Below are 18,223 nucleotides of genomic sequence, written 5' to 3'. Positions count from 1 at the left end.
AAAAAGAATTTTGAGATAAACCCTGACCCTTCACCAAAAGGACATTTGAATACTCATTTCCAGCAGTGTTGTTTGTTAATTAAACTATATATACATATATATATATATATATATATATATATATATATATATATATATATATATATATATATATATATATATATATATGTGTGTGTGTGTGTGTGTGTGTGTGTGTGTGTGTGTGTGTGTGTGTGTGTGTGTGTGTGTGTATGTAATATTTATGAGACATTTGGTCATTGCTTTGATATTCACATTGCTTTCTCGTAATTGCCCAGTGAGGGACAAATAAAGTTTCTTGAATTTACCGTCTAAAGGGCAGCAGCCTGGAGGCAAACACAGTGCAACGTAGGAGTTAGTCAGTGACCAAATTAACACCCCCAGCAGGTCAAACTCTCTAACAGCAGTATGGAGTGTTTATGTGAACAAATATAGACAGAGGCCTCTTTCGTCCTGCCCTTGCACTTTTCATAATCCAGCAGGGAAAACCAGCTAACGCTAGGTTAAAAGATATATACAAGTGAAACTAGTAATGTCCAGTCAGAACAACTGTGACCCCACCCTTACATGTACTCTGTACATGTTCACATATATGGACAAGAACTGAGTTTGCTGGTATAAGCATCACAGCAGTACTTCAACATGTTTTTTCACTAACAAACAATACATAGCAAAGAATAACAGTAAATATCCACAAAATCTGAACTTCTAGGTTTTCTGGCAGAAGAATATTGATAAATGTTAATGTTTTGTCAAACTGTTCTTTTGAACAGCTGCTTTCAATGACCATTTAAATAAACCAAATACAAAATACAATTACATTGGAAAATAATTAAAACCATTGTCCATTTACAAGTTGTACAAAAAAACAAAAGCATTTCACTAAACTGATACAATAAAAGCTGCTCTTTCAGCTCAAACAATCTAGTCATGTGAGAAAAATTCTGCAAAGGCAGCAAAGAGTGGAGTTCAGGTAAATAGTTGGACACGTATAGCTTGCAGAGGGTGTAATAGGGCCAGAATGAAATATGTTAATATGTATTTTTATTTCGAGCACAACGGTTCTAAATACTGGTTACATGGGATCAATACTTTTTCTGTTGCTATTTTCTTCAAAATATTTCATATAATGTAGTACATTTTTGTGTAATACGATACAAAATCATGATTGTGCAAAGGCATGCAATCACAGTGTGTTGCTGGCTATGAGCTTGTATACATATCTGTCCATCACATACTCCCAAACCCTTTTGTTCAGAGTAGTAGTGCTGTTGATACCTCTGTACATACAGCATACTCCTCACCAAAGCAGGTGCACTTGACATTTACTTCATGGCACAGGTGTATACAGTAAATACATTGAGGTTTCAAAGAGTAAAATGACATCATGCACTCTCCTTTTGACCCCCTATCTTATTTTCACTCCCAACAGTTGATGTAAGGGGAGAATCAAGAGGTCTCTTTGAGTATGGCGACAATGATATTACTGAACAGCACAAGTGACTGATACAGTTTATCATATGACTGACGGGTATATCTAAACTCAAAAGATGTGTCATTGGCTCAGCTTGTCCCTGCCCCAAATGACCATGCATCCGCAGGGATATTCTAATACAGCATCGCTGATCATAAGATTTATTTTAATAATAATATTATTAATGTAAACTAATATAAACCACACCTGCTGAAGTTCTCAAGTGCTTTTGCTCTTCACCAATTACATCATAATTCCTCATAAATAAATCAGTATACTCATCCACTCATTGATCGGTGTAGGTCCAGAGTTACATTTTTCTTTCCTATAAGTCTTCCTATGGGTTCCTGGCGGAAATCAAACTCTATAAACTAATTACAAAGTAACTGGATAATGAATCCCTCAAACAATTGATAACAACTGAGTATTTCATAAATATAACATGCAAATAGCTGACACTGTCCCTGCTGGTTTAAAATGTCTTATGTATGGTCAGAAGTAGAGTTTGAGTATACCAGCTGAAAAAAATCCAACTATATTTTGTAATTGGAAACTGGATGTTAGGTGAGGTGACGCGAGGCAACCGAGAGAAGATGAACGAAAACAGATGGAAAAGAGAGACTGACAAACACAAACAAAGAGTATCACTTAAGGTTCGTGTATCATTTAATTCAACTGAACTTGGCAGCAGGCATTTAAGGCACTGTGGAACACACGCTAGACTAGCTCATTGAAAACCACTATGGACATAGGTTTGAGTATGTGAGAAGGCATCTTTATGAAATGCACCGCCATTCAGCAATGACAACCTACTTTTAACAGGTGGACAAAAGCTTATAATACCTTATCTTAGGAGAGGACAAACGGAGTGTTTGATCATCCCACCATATTCAGAGCTGTTGTTGTTTAACAGGTCTTTCACAAGCTTGGACAACATTACAGAAGTTTGCAGTAGTAGATCACAGAATGAAAAATGTACACTTTAATACACCCTGACAATTGATCATTTTAATACTCATTGCTAATATTCAAACTTAAAGAATGTCAATACAGTGGCCTCTTCCACAGATAGACACATATTTACTTTTCAGGGAGATATGAAGAAACAAAGCCTCGGTGTCAACAACCTGCTGCCAGGTTTAACATAATTTTACTATTCAATTCAAATCAAAAGTGATTACATTTTGAAAATTACACGCTGAGTAAAAATGTTATGATAAAGCAGAAGATCAATTAAGAGCTGACTTTCACAAAAGACAGCAGAACCTACAATCATATTTGTAGCTGAGTTTAACCAAAGCATTTTAAATCCATTGCCATCAACTCCATTGGTATTTACAAAACTCTAAATCTTTCCCAAAGCCTAGAACCAATGGTTGGTTGCAGATCTCCCACCCTTACAAAAATTGTCTGAAGTTCCAATCCTGTCATGAATAATGGTTTTTAGCAGACCAGCAACTCTGATTTGAAAGGATCCAATACTAGGACACAGACTGGAACAAAATAATTCACCTATAATTGTTATTATACAGTCCAAGCATGCTTTTTCTGAACAAACCAAAAATAGGATTATGTAAACAAACTTATTTCAACAACTACATGCTGCATGTTTGTTATACTGATCAAAGAAAATACACCTTTATGGGGAACAATACAAAAGCAGAAAAAAAATTGAGTTTGCTGGCCTTTAACATCAAGGCCCATCAGGGAATTAGAAACAATACTGTGGATCAATAAGTCTTTGGGGGTTTAGTATTTCAAACCTTGTTCTATTTCTTTAGAACACCTTGGTTATAGAGCTGCTAAAGGAAACAATTACATGCAACAATTACATGTAATAAAAATGTAAAAAAAAGGAATATTGGTGTCCCTATTGTAAAATGTCCTTGAGTTAAGAGAGGCATTTATACATAAATTGTACTATTATATTACTGACCAGAAACTAAAAGAAGCATGCTTTAACTTTCTCCCTCCCTCCATGTGTTACACTTTTCACCAGTCCTTTAAAAGTTCAATTATCATTATCTCTCTTATGTCTACTCTGATTCACTGTGAAAAACAGAAGTTACCCACTCAAGTATGCTTTAACATGTAACATCAAAAGCAAGATGGGAAGATTACTAGTCAATGTTGAATTGAAGGAGAGCAGTATGGTCAGGTATTTACACTTCTAGCCATTACTTACATTGAGACTCAGTATAATCACATTCACTACAGACAAGGTCTGCGCATTAAACTAAATAAGGTTCTGCCTTCTTGAACAGTGATATGCTGCTCTTGATTAAGATATCTAATGGTGTTTTAATTCACATTATAACCATACTTATTCAATAAGGTCACACCCGGCTGTTTAACAATTCTTGAAACGAGGTGTGGAGATATGACTTTAGATAAGGTAAGATTACTAGGGCTTGCTATCAAATTCATTTAGATGGAAAAACACCTAGTTACATTATAATTGCCATAATTCTTCAACACAGGTCTATAGTTAGATTCAAAATATATGCACGTTCCTTTGGTGGAATAAATATATTAATAGCCATACAATATGTTTAGTTTATTTTATCTTAATATAAACAAGAGGTCATCTATGGCAGATGTCCCCAACCCCCGATACTCGAACTGGTCCGCAGATCATTTGGTACCAGTCTGCAAAGAAAACCTTTCTTGGTTATAGTTTTTTCATTAGACCGTCCGGATCTTATTTTGGAAAACGACTGTCTCCGCCTTTGGCTTCCTGCTGCAGTTAATATTGTATTGCCTTATATAAAGTGTAATCTTCCTGTTCGGATTAAATACTATGAACCACCAAAAGTTTTTATTATTTGAACCTCACCAGCTCTAACTGGTTCGCTGAAACATTTTCATTCATAACACTGGTCCCTGGTACAAAAAAAGGTTGGGGACTGTTGATCTAGGGTATTCTGTATGACATTAAAACAACATATATTTAGCAATTTCAAAAGAACTTATGCCTAATCAGGAGAGAAATCCTTTATTAAAATAGATCCCAAAACTTTGCTTCCGGTGAGTAAACGCTGGTGCAACTTGCCGCCGCTGCTTGCCAGTTACTTGCCAGTTACTTGCATGTACTCTTTGTGTACATGTCTGTACAGTGTCCTTGAGTATCAAGACAGGCACCCTCAACTAACATACATTATTATTAATAACAAGATTATTATCATTATTATCAAAATAATCATATACAGAGGGTATAATTTAATGCAGCCTCAAGGGGCACAAGCCAGTGTCTTTCTGAGCCGGTCACAAGCCCAGATAAATGCAGATAGTTGTGCCAGGAAAGCCATCCAGCGTAAAACCGCCAAAAACTATATGAATCAAATGTAGGACTTCCATACCAGATTGGTAGAGGCCCAGGCCAAGAGTCTGGGACTTAGTGGGGAGTTTGAATGTTGGGATGATGACAGACAAAACCAAGCATTGATTGACATGTTGCAAAAATGAAGTTAGATGTACTGTGTATCCAGGAGACCAGGTGGAAAGGTAGCAAGGCTAGAATCTTAGGGTCAGGTTTTAAGTTGTGCTATAATGGTATTGACAGGAAGGGAAATGGAGGAGAAAACGGAGAAGTAGTTATCTTGAAGGAGGAGTTTGTTAGGAATATTCTGGAGGTGCAAAGAGTATCAGAAAATCGAATGAATCAGCAGCTAGAAATTGAAGGTGTGATGATAAATGTTGTTAGTGGCTATGCCCCAAAGGTGGGCGATGCGTTAGAGGAGAAAGAAAAATTCTGGAGTGAGTTAAATGAAGCAGTGCAAAATATTCCCAGAGGTAAATATATACAGAGAAAGAGGCTACCAAATTAAACATGGGACATTGTCCAACTTCAGTTTCTGCCACCTCCAGAAGTTCTCCGGTGACTCTGCCATTGTTGGATGCATCAATGATGACAACAAGGACTAGAACAGAGGTCTGATTGCGAGTTTTGTTGAGTGGAGCAACCAGAACCACCTCCTACTCAACATCTCAAAGACCAAGGCGGTGGTTGTAGAATAGGAAGAAACAGGTACAGATCACCATCCAGGGGGAAGATAGTGGACTCCTACAAGTACCTTGGGGTCCACATCAACAACAAACTGGACTGGTCACACAACACTGATGCACTCCACAGGAAGGGTCAGAGCAGGATGTTCTCCCTGAGGAGGCTGAGGTCGTATGGTATCTGTAGCAGGCTCCTCAAGACCTTCTACCAGCCTAAGGTAGCCAGCACACTTTTCTTCAGTACAATGTGCTCGTGGGGCGGTGCCAGGACTGGTGAGATCAATAGGCTCAATAAGATAGTGAGGAAAGCCCGCTCAGTGATAGGACCGAGCCTTGACCATTTTCAATCGGTGGTAGTGGGGACGGTAAAGGAAAAACTGGGAGCTATCCTGGACAATCCTTCCCACCCCCTGCAAGACGAGCTGTGGCTGAAGAGCAGCTCCTTCATCCAACAGTTCATCCCACCCCAGTGCAAAACTGAATGCGTCAGATGCTCCTTTGTGGCAACGGCCATCAGACTGTACAAGAGCAGTCTGGAAGGGCAGACAACTCTGACTGGCCTGAGTGCACCTGTGCTGCTTCCACAATTCCACAATCTCACTACCCTACCCCGTTCACGTCATGTCCTAACTCTGCTGTCTTTCTTATCCTTATGTGTCCCAGCCCACACATCCTGCCTATTTTTGTTGATTTATTTTATTCATTGCTATTTATTTTTGTCACTGTTGCTATTGTTATTTAGTTCTGGCTGTGTATTTTTCACCCTCACTGTTCCTCGATATTGCCCATGTTTTTTTTCTGCTGCCTATTTATTTGTGGATTGTTTTTTTCTTGCTATCTTCTGTCTTTCTATTTCTATTTATATTCATATTCATATTTATTTCGTTTTTTTGACATTAGTGTTACGTTGCTCTGACAAAGGAATTTCCCCTATGGGGATCAATAAAGTTAATGTTATCTTATCTTATGTGTGTGAATGAGAGTGACACAAGTGGAGTGGTGAGGCTACAGGGAGTAAAGATAAAGAAGGTGGAGGATTTTAAGTAGTAAGGGTCAACAGTCTAAAGTAATGGAGAGTGCGAAAAAGAGGTGAAAAAACAGGTTCAAGCAGGTTGGAACTACAGAATAAAAATGTCAGGGGTAATGTGTGATAAAAGAGCCAGAGTGAACGGAAAGGTATACAAGACAGTGGTGAGACTGGAAGTAGCAGAGATGAAGATGTTTAGATATGTAACTTATTGATCTTAAATTTATATCTTTATTTCTCTATTCCTGCTAATCTCTTACTATTTATCCATTTTGTTTATTACTGTGCGGAGCACCTGACACCACTCAATTTCCTCTGGGATCAATAAAGTATTTCTGATTCTGGTACTTCAAGACGAAGTGTGTTAAGAGTTCGCAAGGTATTATCAAGATGAAAGATTGTCTGTAAACAATCCAATCTGGATTACATTAGTCACCTAATGTGAGCTTTTTACCCCGTGAATATAAAAATTTAGATTTATAAGCAAATATACATCTTAAATGTAGATGCACTTGTTAATTACTGGAGGAGACGACCAGCTAAAAGCAGCGGGGGGAGGCTGACACCCGACACTTCACAAACACTGCCTAGCCGGGGGACCCACAGAGAGGGGAACACACCATCCTTTTACTGGGAAAGGCTCGCGCTCCAAACTTGCCGACATTACCCCCGCCAAACCCCCACCCCCAAAACACCATGTCCAGAGATGGCTGGCATGACTGTGCGCCGCTCTAGTATCACACTGTTAAATTTGAATCCACGGGACTGGGCAGAGCTACAGACCAGCAGACTATCTGGAGTCAGAGGGAATATTTCAGAGGGACTTTATTTTTATCAGCAAGGGGCACTGCTTTTCCCACCACTAAAATTAGCCTGGGTAAATAGTTAAGTAGATTACTCATAGCGCTAACAGAATAAATGACAACTATTCTAAAATTAAGCATATATTCACATACTTGAGAAGCTACAAATAAAAAAAGGGAAATAATTCAAAGATTTTATCTGAAACTGATATGCAAAGAGTTTTACGGTAATGTAACTGAATACCTCTGAATGTTGGGACACGCTGGGCTTGTTAATTGCATGACTTAGCTAAGGCAACCCTCTCAGTTACTGATTGTAGCTTGGAGTTGTAACGGAGCTCACAGCATACCCTATGTATGTCATTCTGTACCCTAAATTTTCTACAACAGTAAGCTGCAGAAAAATTACGACATTAACTGGTGAATAACAATTTCAACGTTAAGCATAATGTATGTTACTTTGTTTTCATATTAAGTCCAATATCAATCTCTGCACATGAAAACAGAAGTCAAAATGCTGTCACTTGAAGTGTCAGAGAAAAAAGCTGTGTGGAATCTTCCTCAACTGGCTGTACAACATTCTGGCAAAGGAAAACGGTTAATTGATACAAAAAGAGCTTTTCGAGTCAATTCATAAAAACACTGTAACTTAATATCTGTCTGCCCTTGTGAGAATATGTGAATTCTCACAAATATGGATGGAATGGGAAATAAGTTCATTTTAAATACATATCAAACTCACCTTCATATTTAGCTGTTGATTCTTCCCTGCATTGTTCCCTTTGCAGCTTGTTTTTACATTGGTAACAGAGCTAGGTAAGTCTGCTGGGCAGCAAGGAGCCAGGTGAATGTGCACATGAGGAGAGCAAGGACTTGTGATTTTTTGATTGGAAACATGACATGAAATTCCAGTGTTTGGGTAAGGCACTTCCAAGGAAAAGCTCCTTTGAATGGCACGATGACAATGGTTTTCCTCGGGACTTTCCAGTCTGTTTCTTAGTAAACAAAGCTTTTTTTCAGACTGAATAGCTGAGGAGAGCAAACAGGCAGAAGTACTACGATAAAGTTTCTTGCAGGGGTCATTTTCACCCTCTCCATGTATGCCTGGGTGCGGAGCTTCAGGATATTCCATATTGACCGTAGACGTGGGTCTCACTCCTTTCTCAGATGTAAGTGGTCTCTGGTGGGCAAAGTGCAGCAGCACACTGCTTGAGTGTCGATTAAATCTGTCTTGCGTTGATGGCTGTTCCGTGACTGTATTCTGCTCCTCCATTTTACATTTCAGTGTATCCTCTAAAGGGATGTTAAATTGCACCATGTGTTTTCCATCCCTAAATTCAGCTCCTTTTGGGAAACGATTGCCACTTACATTTGCAGCGGCCTGGCAGGTCACGTCCTCATCATCCTTTGAAGATTCAGTGGCAGATGTAAGCAGAGATGACTGATGGGAGCCTCTTGATGGTGAGAGCGCAGGAAGAGCCAACGGATGGACAGGGGAAGCAGGCGGCGTACTGCAGGGGCTCTTTGGAAAAATAACCAAGGAGGAACATCGCCTCAATGGGACCTTGGACTTGCAGCGGGGCATACTCCTCTCCTGGGGGGCCCTGTGCTTTTCGAGAGCCTCAGGTTCAAAGATGCTGTTGCTGCTACAGTACCCGGCATCGCTGGCCATGCTGCTACTACATGAGCCTCCATCAGAGCCATTAACTGCTCCTCCGGCATCAACATCCACTGCGTTGCAATCCAGCTCTCCACTGAGCTTGCAACATGGCTGGAGTGAGATTTGCAGTATGCTCTTTTTATTACATCCTCCTGTATTAACCCTGGGTATAAATACTGAAGAGTAACGCTGTAAATTTCCAAAGTCTGGTGACAGAGGGGTCACCTTCAAGTGAAGAGAACTGTGCGCTAGACTCTCTGTGGGGCTGCGAGCTGAGACACAGACTCCACTCTCCTCACCATGGCTGTTGAGGCTCTCTGACAGAGGGTCTGTGTGGCTTCTCCTTGACGCGAAGTGCAAACGGAGCCTGTGTGCCATTCGCTTAACTCTCTAATCCCTGCAGCACTGGTGAGAGCTGCATGATAAAACTTGGTAGTAGGAAAAAAGAAAAGCAAAGCAACTGCACTGTGCTCTCCCCTGTGATCACAATCATTAGCGGCTGTACATTGCCAAAATAGCTCCGGTGACATCCTACATTCCTCTCCGGGCTGATCTCAGCTTTTAGTCAGAGGAGGTCAGTGGTTCTGTTTGGAGACATGACCCAAACATACGACCTTTGAAACGAGAGCAATCCCAGAAGTTAGCCCCTTTAGGTAGCTTAAACCCCATACGGAAAACAAAATTACAACAAAGACTGATTTTTATTGCTAATTTACTGTATAACCTTATCAGCTCGCCCAGTTTACCTCATAAAGTCCAGCCAGATTAGTGTCTCAGAGCCCATGTCTTTTCCAGCTGCCTGACTTCTGTGTAACAGTCCAGAACTAAAAACAACATGCTAGCCCTCTATGTTGCATCTCAGACTGAGCCTCCGGCAAACTGTTACATTGGCCTCTCAAGACTCTACTTCCTGCCGCTGTGAGGCTTCTAGGGTTTCTGCTGCTCTGTGCCCCCACAAATATTTTTACCCACTGCGATTGAATTACAGGAAATCAAAATGATTTTTTAATGAACATAATTCTTGATTCAACTGAGTGCTGATTTGCAAAATTGTATTTCTCATAATAAACCGTCTTATTCCACAGAACTGTCTGGGGAGTCCTCGCGGGCTACAAGCCATTTGCATGATTTGCCATAAACTTACATCCAAATAAAATAAATTAGTATTTGTTTGTAGGTTTTGCCTGCAAATAAACAAAATCACACAAACCATTCCCAGCAAAAGTAGAGCATTTCTGCCTGTCTGAACAAAACCAGATAAAACCACAATGGTCTATGATTGATTTAGCAATGATATGACACCTGTAAGTTGACACCTCATGTACACAGTCTGTGGGTTGTCTGATTTCCTTTCCACCACTGTTGACAGGCATATGTATTGCTGGCAGTCTTTTGTGATCCAGACTGCCCTATTTCAGACCTATCAGCTGCAACCAAATCAGTTTCCGTATGATGTGTAACAGTGACAACACATCTAAGATGAAGACATGACTCACTGGTGGACACTTCACTGCCCCAGTAAAACGCTTTGACTGACAATTACCCTGCTGGGTGCCTCGTCATTGGCTATTAATCACTCGCCTGACTATTGCTTTGAAGAATACCCAAGGTAAATGTAAAAAGAATACTACAAATAAATTCCATAACAAAATATTAAACACAAAATACTGATCTGTGGAAATTTAGACTTAAAATAACTGAACGAAGGTCAGTTATTGGAAAACTGACTACTATGCAATCAGGAAGGGTTTAAAACCCATCTTGATCTTCATCTGTGTGGCAAATAATGAAGACATTTTGTGGCATTTGTCTAGTCTTTTAACTATTCAAAAGGACAGTTACAAGTATTCACCTTAAGAGTCGTGCACATGCTACACTGACAAACTTTCTTAAAGCCTTGGTGTGTCAGGAGATGAATCATCGGGTCATGAAACATCATGAAACAATATGAGGAATGTCTAAATGGGCACCGTAATTTTACTACCCCGATGTTTTCAGTACTGAATTATTTTAATGCCATGCTTCATCTACTTGTGAGTTTGTCATTTTTGTATATGCTGTACTGAAATACCGAATCTTCACCTACTTTTTTATTTGCAATCTACTCTCATTTAAACTTCACCAACTACCCTCCAGCAGTCTGCCCCACCCAAACTTGATTCACCTGTGTTTGATTATACAAACATGTCATTGTTTTGAAAGTGAGTAAATATATATATATATACACACACACAAACCTTACCTCGGTGTGTCATTCTCTTTGAGCTCAGTTATATTTGTTTTCTTGGACGTGCAGTACATTCCAGTCTTTTCTACTTATAGTAGTATATAAAATTACATTATGCTAAATCAATCATATCTTATCATTTACATTAAGCAGCAAAGTAGATCAAAGCATTTTCTACATACATAACTATCTCAGCTGCCTGATATAAATTCATTCATTTAATTTCAATTCATTTTATAATTTGCAGTGATGATCTCGCACACATTACTGTGATGTGGCTGGAGTCAGTCCCAGTTGATAGAGGGCAAATGGCAAGATGTAACCTGGACCACAAGGTTACGTGTGGGCATATATACAACCATTCACACCTCCAGACATTTTAGAGTCTTTGGTTCATCTACTACACCGATTTTTGGACTGTGGGAGGAAGAAAGGGGAAATTGAGAGAACCCACACGGACAGAGCCAAAAGATGATGACTGTGGGCCACCATAATCTAACCAAGAACCCTCTTGCTGAAAGACAAGTGCTAACCATTGCACCACAGTGCCGCCCACTGCCCAATATTATTAGATATTGTCTGTATTCATATGTATCAGGACAACACTTAAATGTACCTCTTGATCTCAGTGAGCAACTAATTGACTTATTTTATTTTATTCAAAAATCTCCTGGGTTTTTTTTTATAAAGTAAAATTACCTCAGGTTATAGTCAATAAATAACCTTTAATGTCTTTCTCTTATACTGTAGGAGTTTAGTTTGACTTGTAACCTGGTTTATTAATTTGCTGCAACATGCAATTTGACATGTTCACTGTCATACAACTATTTAACCGTTCCAGTCCTTTGACAGATTCTGTGTGTAGTGAGGTCCGTACTGAAGATGAGTCATTCTCTTTAATGAATACTGATTTTACATGCAAACATGAATTCGAAGTGCCACTTGTTTTATGGGCAGATAAACACACACACACACACACACACACACACACAAACACACACACACACACACACACACACACACACACACACACACACACACATATATATGCAGAACAAGTTGCAAATGTTAAGATGTTAAGAGTCTCTAGTCTCATACATTAACTAAATTCACAACCACAATGTGCTGGCATACAATCAAAGCACCCCTCCTATCTATTCGGTACCTATTTTATGTAGACTTGAGATATTCACATCCAAGTCTTTTTGATGTTGCTGTGGCAAATAAGCAATGTTAAGCCAAGGTCATTTACAACTCAAATGAAATCAAAATTTATAAGTAGAATGAGTCCATTTGAAGTAATAACTACAATCCATGCAAGATCAGCAACCCTGATCACTGAGGACAACTCTAACCCCTTCTACCACTCCTTCCTTTCCCTGCTATCAAGTAAACAATATAAAACCCCACAGGCCTGTAAGAATATCTATAATTGTAGAAGTCCTTTATTCCCACTGTATTAACCATTGAACACCGTAGAAAGGTAAGCGTAATGTCAATTATCTTTTTCTTATTCAGACTGTTAAAATATCTCAAATGTAGCTTTTAAGTTTTTATGTTTTTGAATTGTGTTTTTGTTTGATCCAGTCAAAAAAAGAATTTCTGCCAACATTTGGGACAGACAAAGTTTTATCAATCTGTCTATTTATGGCTGCTTTGATTTTGAGTTCAATCTGTGTAATGGGCTTGATATTTTCACAAGTGGTATGAATTCACTTTGATTATGGAAGACCCCAAACAGAACCATCAATATGTATATTTTTCATTGAAACTTGCTAGAAGACAAAGAATTAAAATCAAATCCAAGCCAAAACCTGACCAACAAATAAGTCTGCATACTGATATCACAACTTTTTGACCTTAAATGCTGATTTGTCGAAGCATTAATGTCGCTGGCCTTTGGTATTCTTTGTATTCGTAGCACAGTCCAAAACCTTTGTGTAATTTTCAAACACAATACTACATAATGATTGTTTCATCTCAGCTATACTGTTTGTTGTTATCATTTTTGGGAGCCAATATTTCCACAGAAAACAAATCTGACATAATTGCCAGGCTTACCATAAACCTATACATGTGTTTCAAAACAGAAACTGGTGCGCACACGGACGCACACACACCACACACCACACACACGCACACGCACACGCACACGCACACACACACACACACACACACACACACACACACACACACACACACACACACACACACACACACCCTTCACAGAACATGACTCATATTTGATATTCAAAACCACATGTGACATTAGGATCCTTTTCTTGTCTCTCCGCACCTGTAAGTGACAGGTGCCGGGATGTTTTCAAAGCAGACAGATTTGCCCACATTTACAGCTCTAGCTAATAGGGTATCCCAGTTCTTCATAATAGTACGTCTGTCATGGCAAAATACGGGCAGCTGTAACTCTGCCGGGGAGGCAAACAATCTTAACCTTGCAGTGGCTGGAGGATACCCTTATCAGTAGAAACATTTACTTGCTTTGCAAAATGGTGTTTTGCAGTCTGTTAGGTTATGCAACTAAATGGTGTGCTTACAAATCTAAATGCAGAAATGTCCTCTGCAAAGATATTGTAATTAGATTTGAAACATCTTTTTCCAAACCTTTTTGTTTTAGCAATTTTCTAATAAAGTGAACAATTTTCATGTACAGTGCTATCTAAAAGACAACGAGAGGAAGGTAGAGTAAATACTTTTTGATAAAAAACACAATTCCCAATCGCTGTTTATTATACATCAGCTAATGGAAAGCCTGATAATAATGGAACCACTTACCAGGCGGTTTTCATCAAACACCTCCATCAGGAGACGGTGCTTCCTGGGATTTACCTAAACCAAAATACAGACAGTATTAAAAAAACAGTGAATCACTGTGTGGATCACTGAGCCAGTCAACAAAATCAACACAATGTTTAACATTAAATAGGTGAATGTTATGATGCACAAATCTAATCTCCTGTCTCAAATGTGTCTGATGGTATTAACAAATGAGTTATTCACATTATGTGACTGAAGGGATCAATGCATATAAGACAGTTTGTGTTGGGATAGCACTTACCCTGAAATAAAATTCTTCATTCCATTTGGGATCCAGTGTCTATAGTTGGGGGAAAAAAGGAAAGAAGTATATGATAAAAAGTCCACAATCCTAATCAAAGTAAATGTTAACTTTTTTTACCTTTTTTATGGTTTTGGTGGAAAGACTTGTTACTTCTCCACTGACAGGATCATAGAGGGAAAGTTTTGTATATGGATCACTGAAAGACAGATGCAGACATCGAAAAGTAATTGTGAAGTTGAAACCAAAAGACTTACAGAGTAACATTCTACCCTCTCTCTGTTCATGATTTACAGTATCCGTGGCTCATGCGGTTCTGCTGTTATCTGATCAATAAAGCACAGCAGACCAAAAGCACATTATCGTAATGGTTTCGGTTTGCTTTGAGTCCAGAATTGATGTTTCATAATGGTTTGAGACACTTTAACACAGATTAAAACCACATTTAGCCAATTTACATCACCAAGTTGTATTTCCACTCAGGCCCACATCAATATTTGGTCACTAAGAGATTATTACTGACTGGTGTTATATTACATAGAGCAGTACTAACCATAGTGAAATAAGAATAATAAAAGAGTAACTGCGACAAGACAATATTATTTGCTGTCACTGGAAAACTAACCTTCCCAACCAACATTATCGTTCCTAAATACCACGTTCTGCTTGTTGAGCAATTAGAGGGAATTAAATGATGGGATATGTTGTTCCTTGTAACTTACGGAAGCAATTGTTACAATAGGACTTTTTGTCTTTAAAAGATAGATTACTGATACACCATCAACTGTCAGTCAAAATAAGTGCACATACTTTCCCTTTGTCACACTGCAAAGACCATTAACCTTGTGAGATACCTCAGTTTTGTGACTGTGAAATCCATGATTATGTAGAAAACCTGAATTCCTCATTTATAGCATTAACATTGACAAAGTTGCAGTCCAGGATTTGGAACCACCACAAGATCATTTGTGGTGGTCCAAAGAAGCACGTGGATAGAACAGGTCCACAAGAAAAAACAACGCATGATAGCACAAGTAACATTTCTGCTGTGACAAACAGAAAATGAACGCTTTCAAATGTATGGGAGGGGATTATGAATTAGCTACTTCACAAACCCCTTAGACAAAGGCTCCTTCAAACAGGATAAAGAGGTAGAACAAGTCCTTAGTGGAATGAGCTCTAAATCAATTTTACTAGAAGACCACGCTGAGTTATGGTGTTCTCCTTTCAGGGACAAGCCCAGAACATAGACTATTGATACCAGAGAGTATCAACTGTGAGAGAGAACGCATTTTTCAGATGACCCAAGAAATTTCAAAACTGTTTGGTTGCAAGCTGTAGGATGTGGTTAAAAAGCATTTCAATAAGGCGCAAGCTCCTGTCACTAATGCTGGGAAATAGGATTTATAAACCAGAGGGAAGCAGTGGCAAGCCAAAACCTTTTTGCCCCCATTACTGTCCTCAGCAGCCAATCTAATGTGAGGGCTTACCCACTTGCTCTTTCTCTACAGTTAAGGAAGACAGTCTGACACTCTCTGGACTCTGACCAACACCTTGATATCCATCTTATGTCCGCTGTTGCTATTCAGTGGCCAATCAAGGTGTCATCCACCAAATTACTGACTTTAGGCCTCCTCGGTGATTACGCTGAGATGACAGTGTTGCTACTTTGCGGTATAATATAGTGGACAACTGTGGTTTGCTTTAGTGAGGTATCAAATATTTAAGGTCTTGATCACACGGTGTACGTATAGTTCTGCCAGACCTTCATGCGTTTTACATTGCAGCGAAGCATTTTGACAATCGCCGCCAAGCACGAAATCCTAAGGTTGACCATAGAAATTCTACATTGGTCAACACATACTGTAAGAACCTTTCAGAAAGCAAGAGGTGAAGCAATAGAATTTTAACAATGGTAATACCCTAATCAATTACTAAATGTGCCATTTAGTTATCTAAAAAAGTAGCTGCAACATAGGCCAAATGTTACATTTATATTTGCATTTATGACAAGGTCAAGCTAACGTTAACTTGTGATGTAGGATGGCACATGTGAACATTTTACCTATGATAACATCAATTGCTGCTGATAATGAATAGATTATTAATAAAGCAATTTAGTTTAAGTTAATTGCAACAGTATGAAAAATAACTTAACCAATTCATCCCCAAAATGTGCATGTCTACATCATTATAATCAAAACTTGACAGGGTTTAGGGAGAGGTTGTGGTTCAAGAGAAAAATACTGTTCAGAGCTTCATAGTGAAGTTCAGCAAATTCAAAGCATTTATTACATTGTATTCGAAAAATAATTTATAAACGCCATAAATGGTACCTTATTCAAATAACAGTGATAAAACAATAAATGCCTTACCTGGCTCCGAGAATATCTTTTTTAGCTAGCCCGAGTCCAGCGATGACTTTTACTTTCAAGATTCTGGAATCATCCTTAAACAAGTAAAATAAGTGAATAAACAATTAATTCTCAGAAGAAGAAAAAAACAAAAACATTTTAGTGCCACTTTGTAACTCCCAAAACACATTCAAGACAGGGGGCATTCCTACAATAGCAGCTGATATCACATGACATTTATTGTCTTAACGTCAAGTTGAATCATTGACCTGTAACGACAGAATTATAAACACAGATGTAACTTGTTAGGGAAAATTCCAAGCACAATGCATGCCAAGAGCCCGCGTTTCTCCTGCGGTGGCGCAACATTCTTATTCTTATTCCTGACAACTAGTTGACAGGCCAGACTTATGCTTTTAATGTAACGTTCATAAACTAAAGTGACACGGTGGGTGAGCTTTCGTGATGGCGCAAATTAGGCTCAGGTTATTAAAACTTGGGTGACGGGAAACTGGTCAACACTCGGGCGTTGATATGCGCTCGCTTATTTCCGGGGGAGGGGCAAAAAAAGTGTAGATACAGCTTGTTATTTTCTGAATTATAACTTTAATTCATAACATGAGCTGAAACGGATACGGTGGGGTGTATTCGTTTTCTATTACCAAGTAGCTCGTTTGAAGTGAATCCCACGTTAACGCTGGTTTAGAGACTTAGCTCGCTAACTAACTTAAGCTAATTTTCAAGACGGTCGTCCTCATGTTTAGCAACAGTTGACGCAAACAACACGCGAGCAGTTTGGCGACACGTTGTGCCGAGCAGTTTATAAACATTTGCAAATTGGATCAGCGACAAGTTTTACCTCATCTGTCGTTAGTCCTCGGATCTGAGGAGAAAGTGCGGCCATAATATCCTCCCCTTTCTGCCTTGCAGAAAACGACGGCAACAAGAAGACAGCGATTCGAACAGTGGACTCCCCGCGGCGAGTGCTACAACTCTGCCTCTATTATTCCCTCGGTGTGTTGATGCTGGTAAAGCTTGATTCCGCAAACCTGACCCAGTAGTTACTAGCTGTGACACCGTCGTCACTCGTTTTACGATCCATCCTCCTCCTTTTCCTCCTCCTCCTTCTTCCCGTTTCCTTCTCTTTCACCACCCGAGAAAGCCACAATGGAAAACCACTGGGTGCACCTGAACGCATCATAGAATCATTAACTTGGAGTGACGTATAAAAACTTCTTTGTTTTTTCATTGGAAATCCCGTGGTTCAACTGATTTATCTTTGTATCACAATTTATCTTATTTACACAACCCTGCTATTTGTTTGCCACATACCTCTCTCATTTTTTATGGAACACTACCATATGTTTTGTCATTAAAGCAAGATGCGGTCATCCCAATGGCACTTCCACTTAGTCGCTATAATCGATTTTTCTTATTTACAGATTCATCCCACTGGTGCAGTCTAACCTCATGGTAGATAATGCAAAGATTTTTTTTATCAAAATTCTAATTTTTATGTCACAGTCGCTGCTAATTATATATTAATACTGTTTCTTTCCTTGAGTCTCTGCTTGTTATTTGT

General features: G+C 39.0%; 1 protein-coding gene across 2 annotated transcripts in view; it reads right to left on the bottom strand.

Annotated features, from left to right (window-relative positions):
- nedd4a (NEDD4 E3 ubiquitin protein ligase a) overlaps positions 1-17,759 on the bottom strand; it is a 30,911-nt gene extending 13,152 nt beyond the window's left edge. The window contains exons 1-5 of one of the 2 annotated variants that reach the window (XM_086174894.1): positions 17,501-17,759; positions 16,663-16,736; positions 14,408-14,486; positions 14,288-14,326; positions 14,005-14,058 (exon numbers count right to left, since the gene is read on the bottom strand). In XM_086174894.1, the coding sequence (XP_086031020.1) occupies positions 14,005-14,058; positions 14,288-14,326; positions 14,408-14,486; positions 16,663-16,736; positions 17,501-17,545 (291 nt within the window). In that variant the 5' untranslated portion in view covers positions 17,546-17,759. Of the gene's footprint in view, positions 1-8,066; positions 9,599-9,730; positions 9,851-14,004; positions 14,059-14,287; positions 14,327-14,407; positions 14,487-16,662; positions 16,737-17,500 lie in introns of those variants that run through there. The other variant, XM_086174893.1, reaches the window with a different exon arrangement.
- Between the last annotated feature and the right edge of the window lie 464 nt (positions 17,760-18,223).

The sequence above is a fragment of the Fistularia commersonii genome, chromosome 27, assembly GCF_037954325.1.
Source record: "Fistularia commersonii isolate RoL2024-O1a breed Wild chromosome 27, RoL_Fcom_v1.0, whole genome shotgun sequence".
Taxonomy (NCBI): Eukaryota; Metazoa; Chordata; class Actinopteri; order Syngnathiformes; family Fistulariidae; genus Fistularia; species Fistularia commersonii.
The sequence above is the reverse complement of the archived record's forward strand: the minus strand, read 5'-3'. Positions and strand labels throughout refer to the sequence as shown.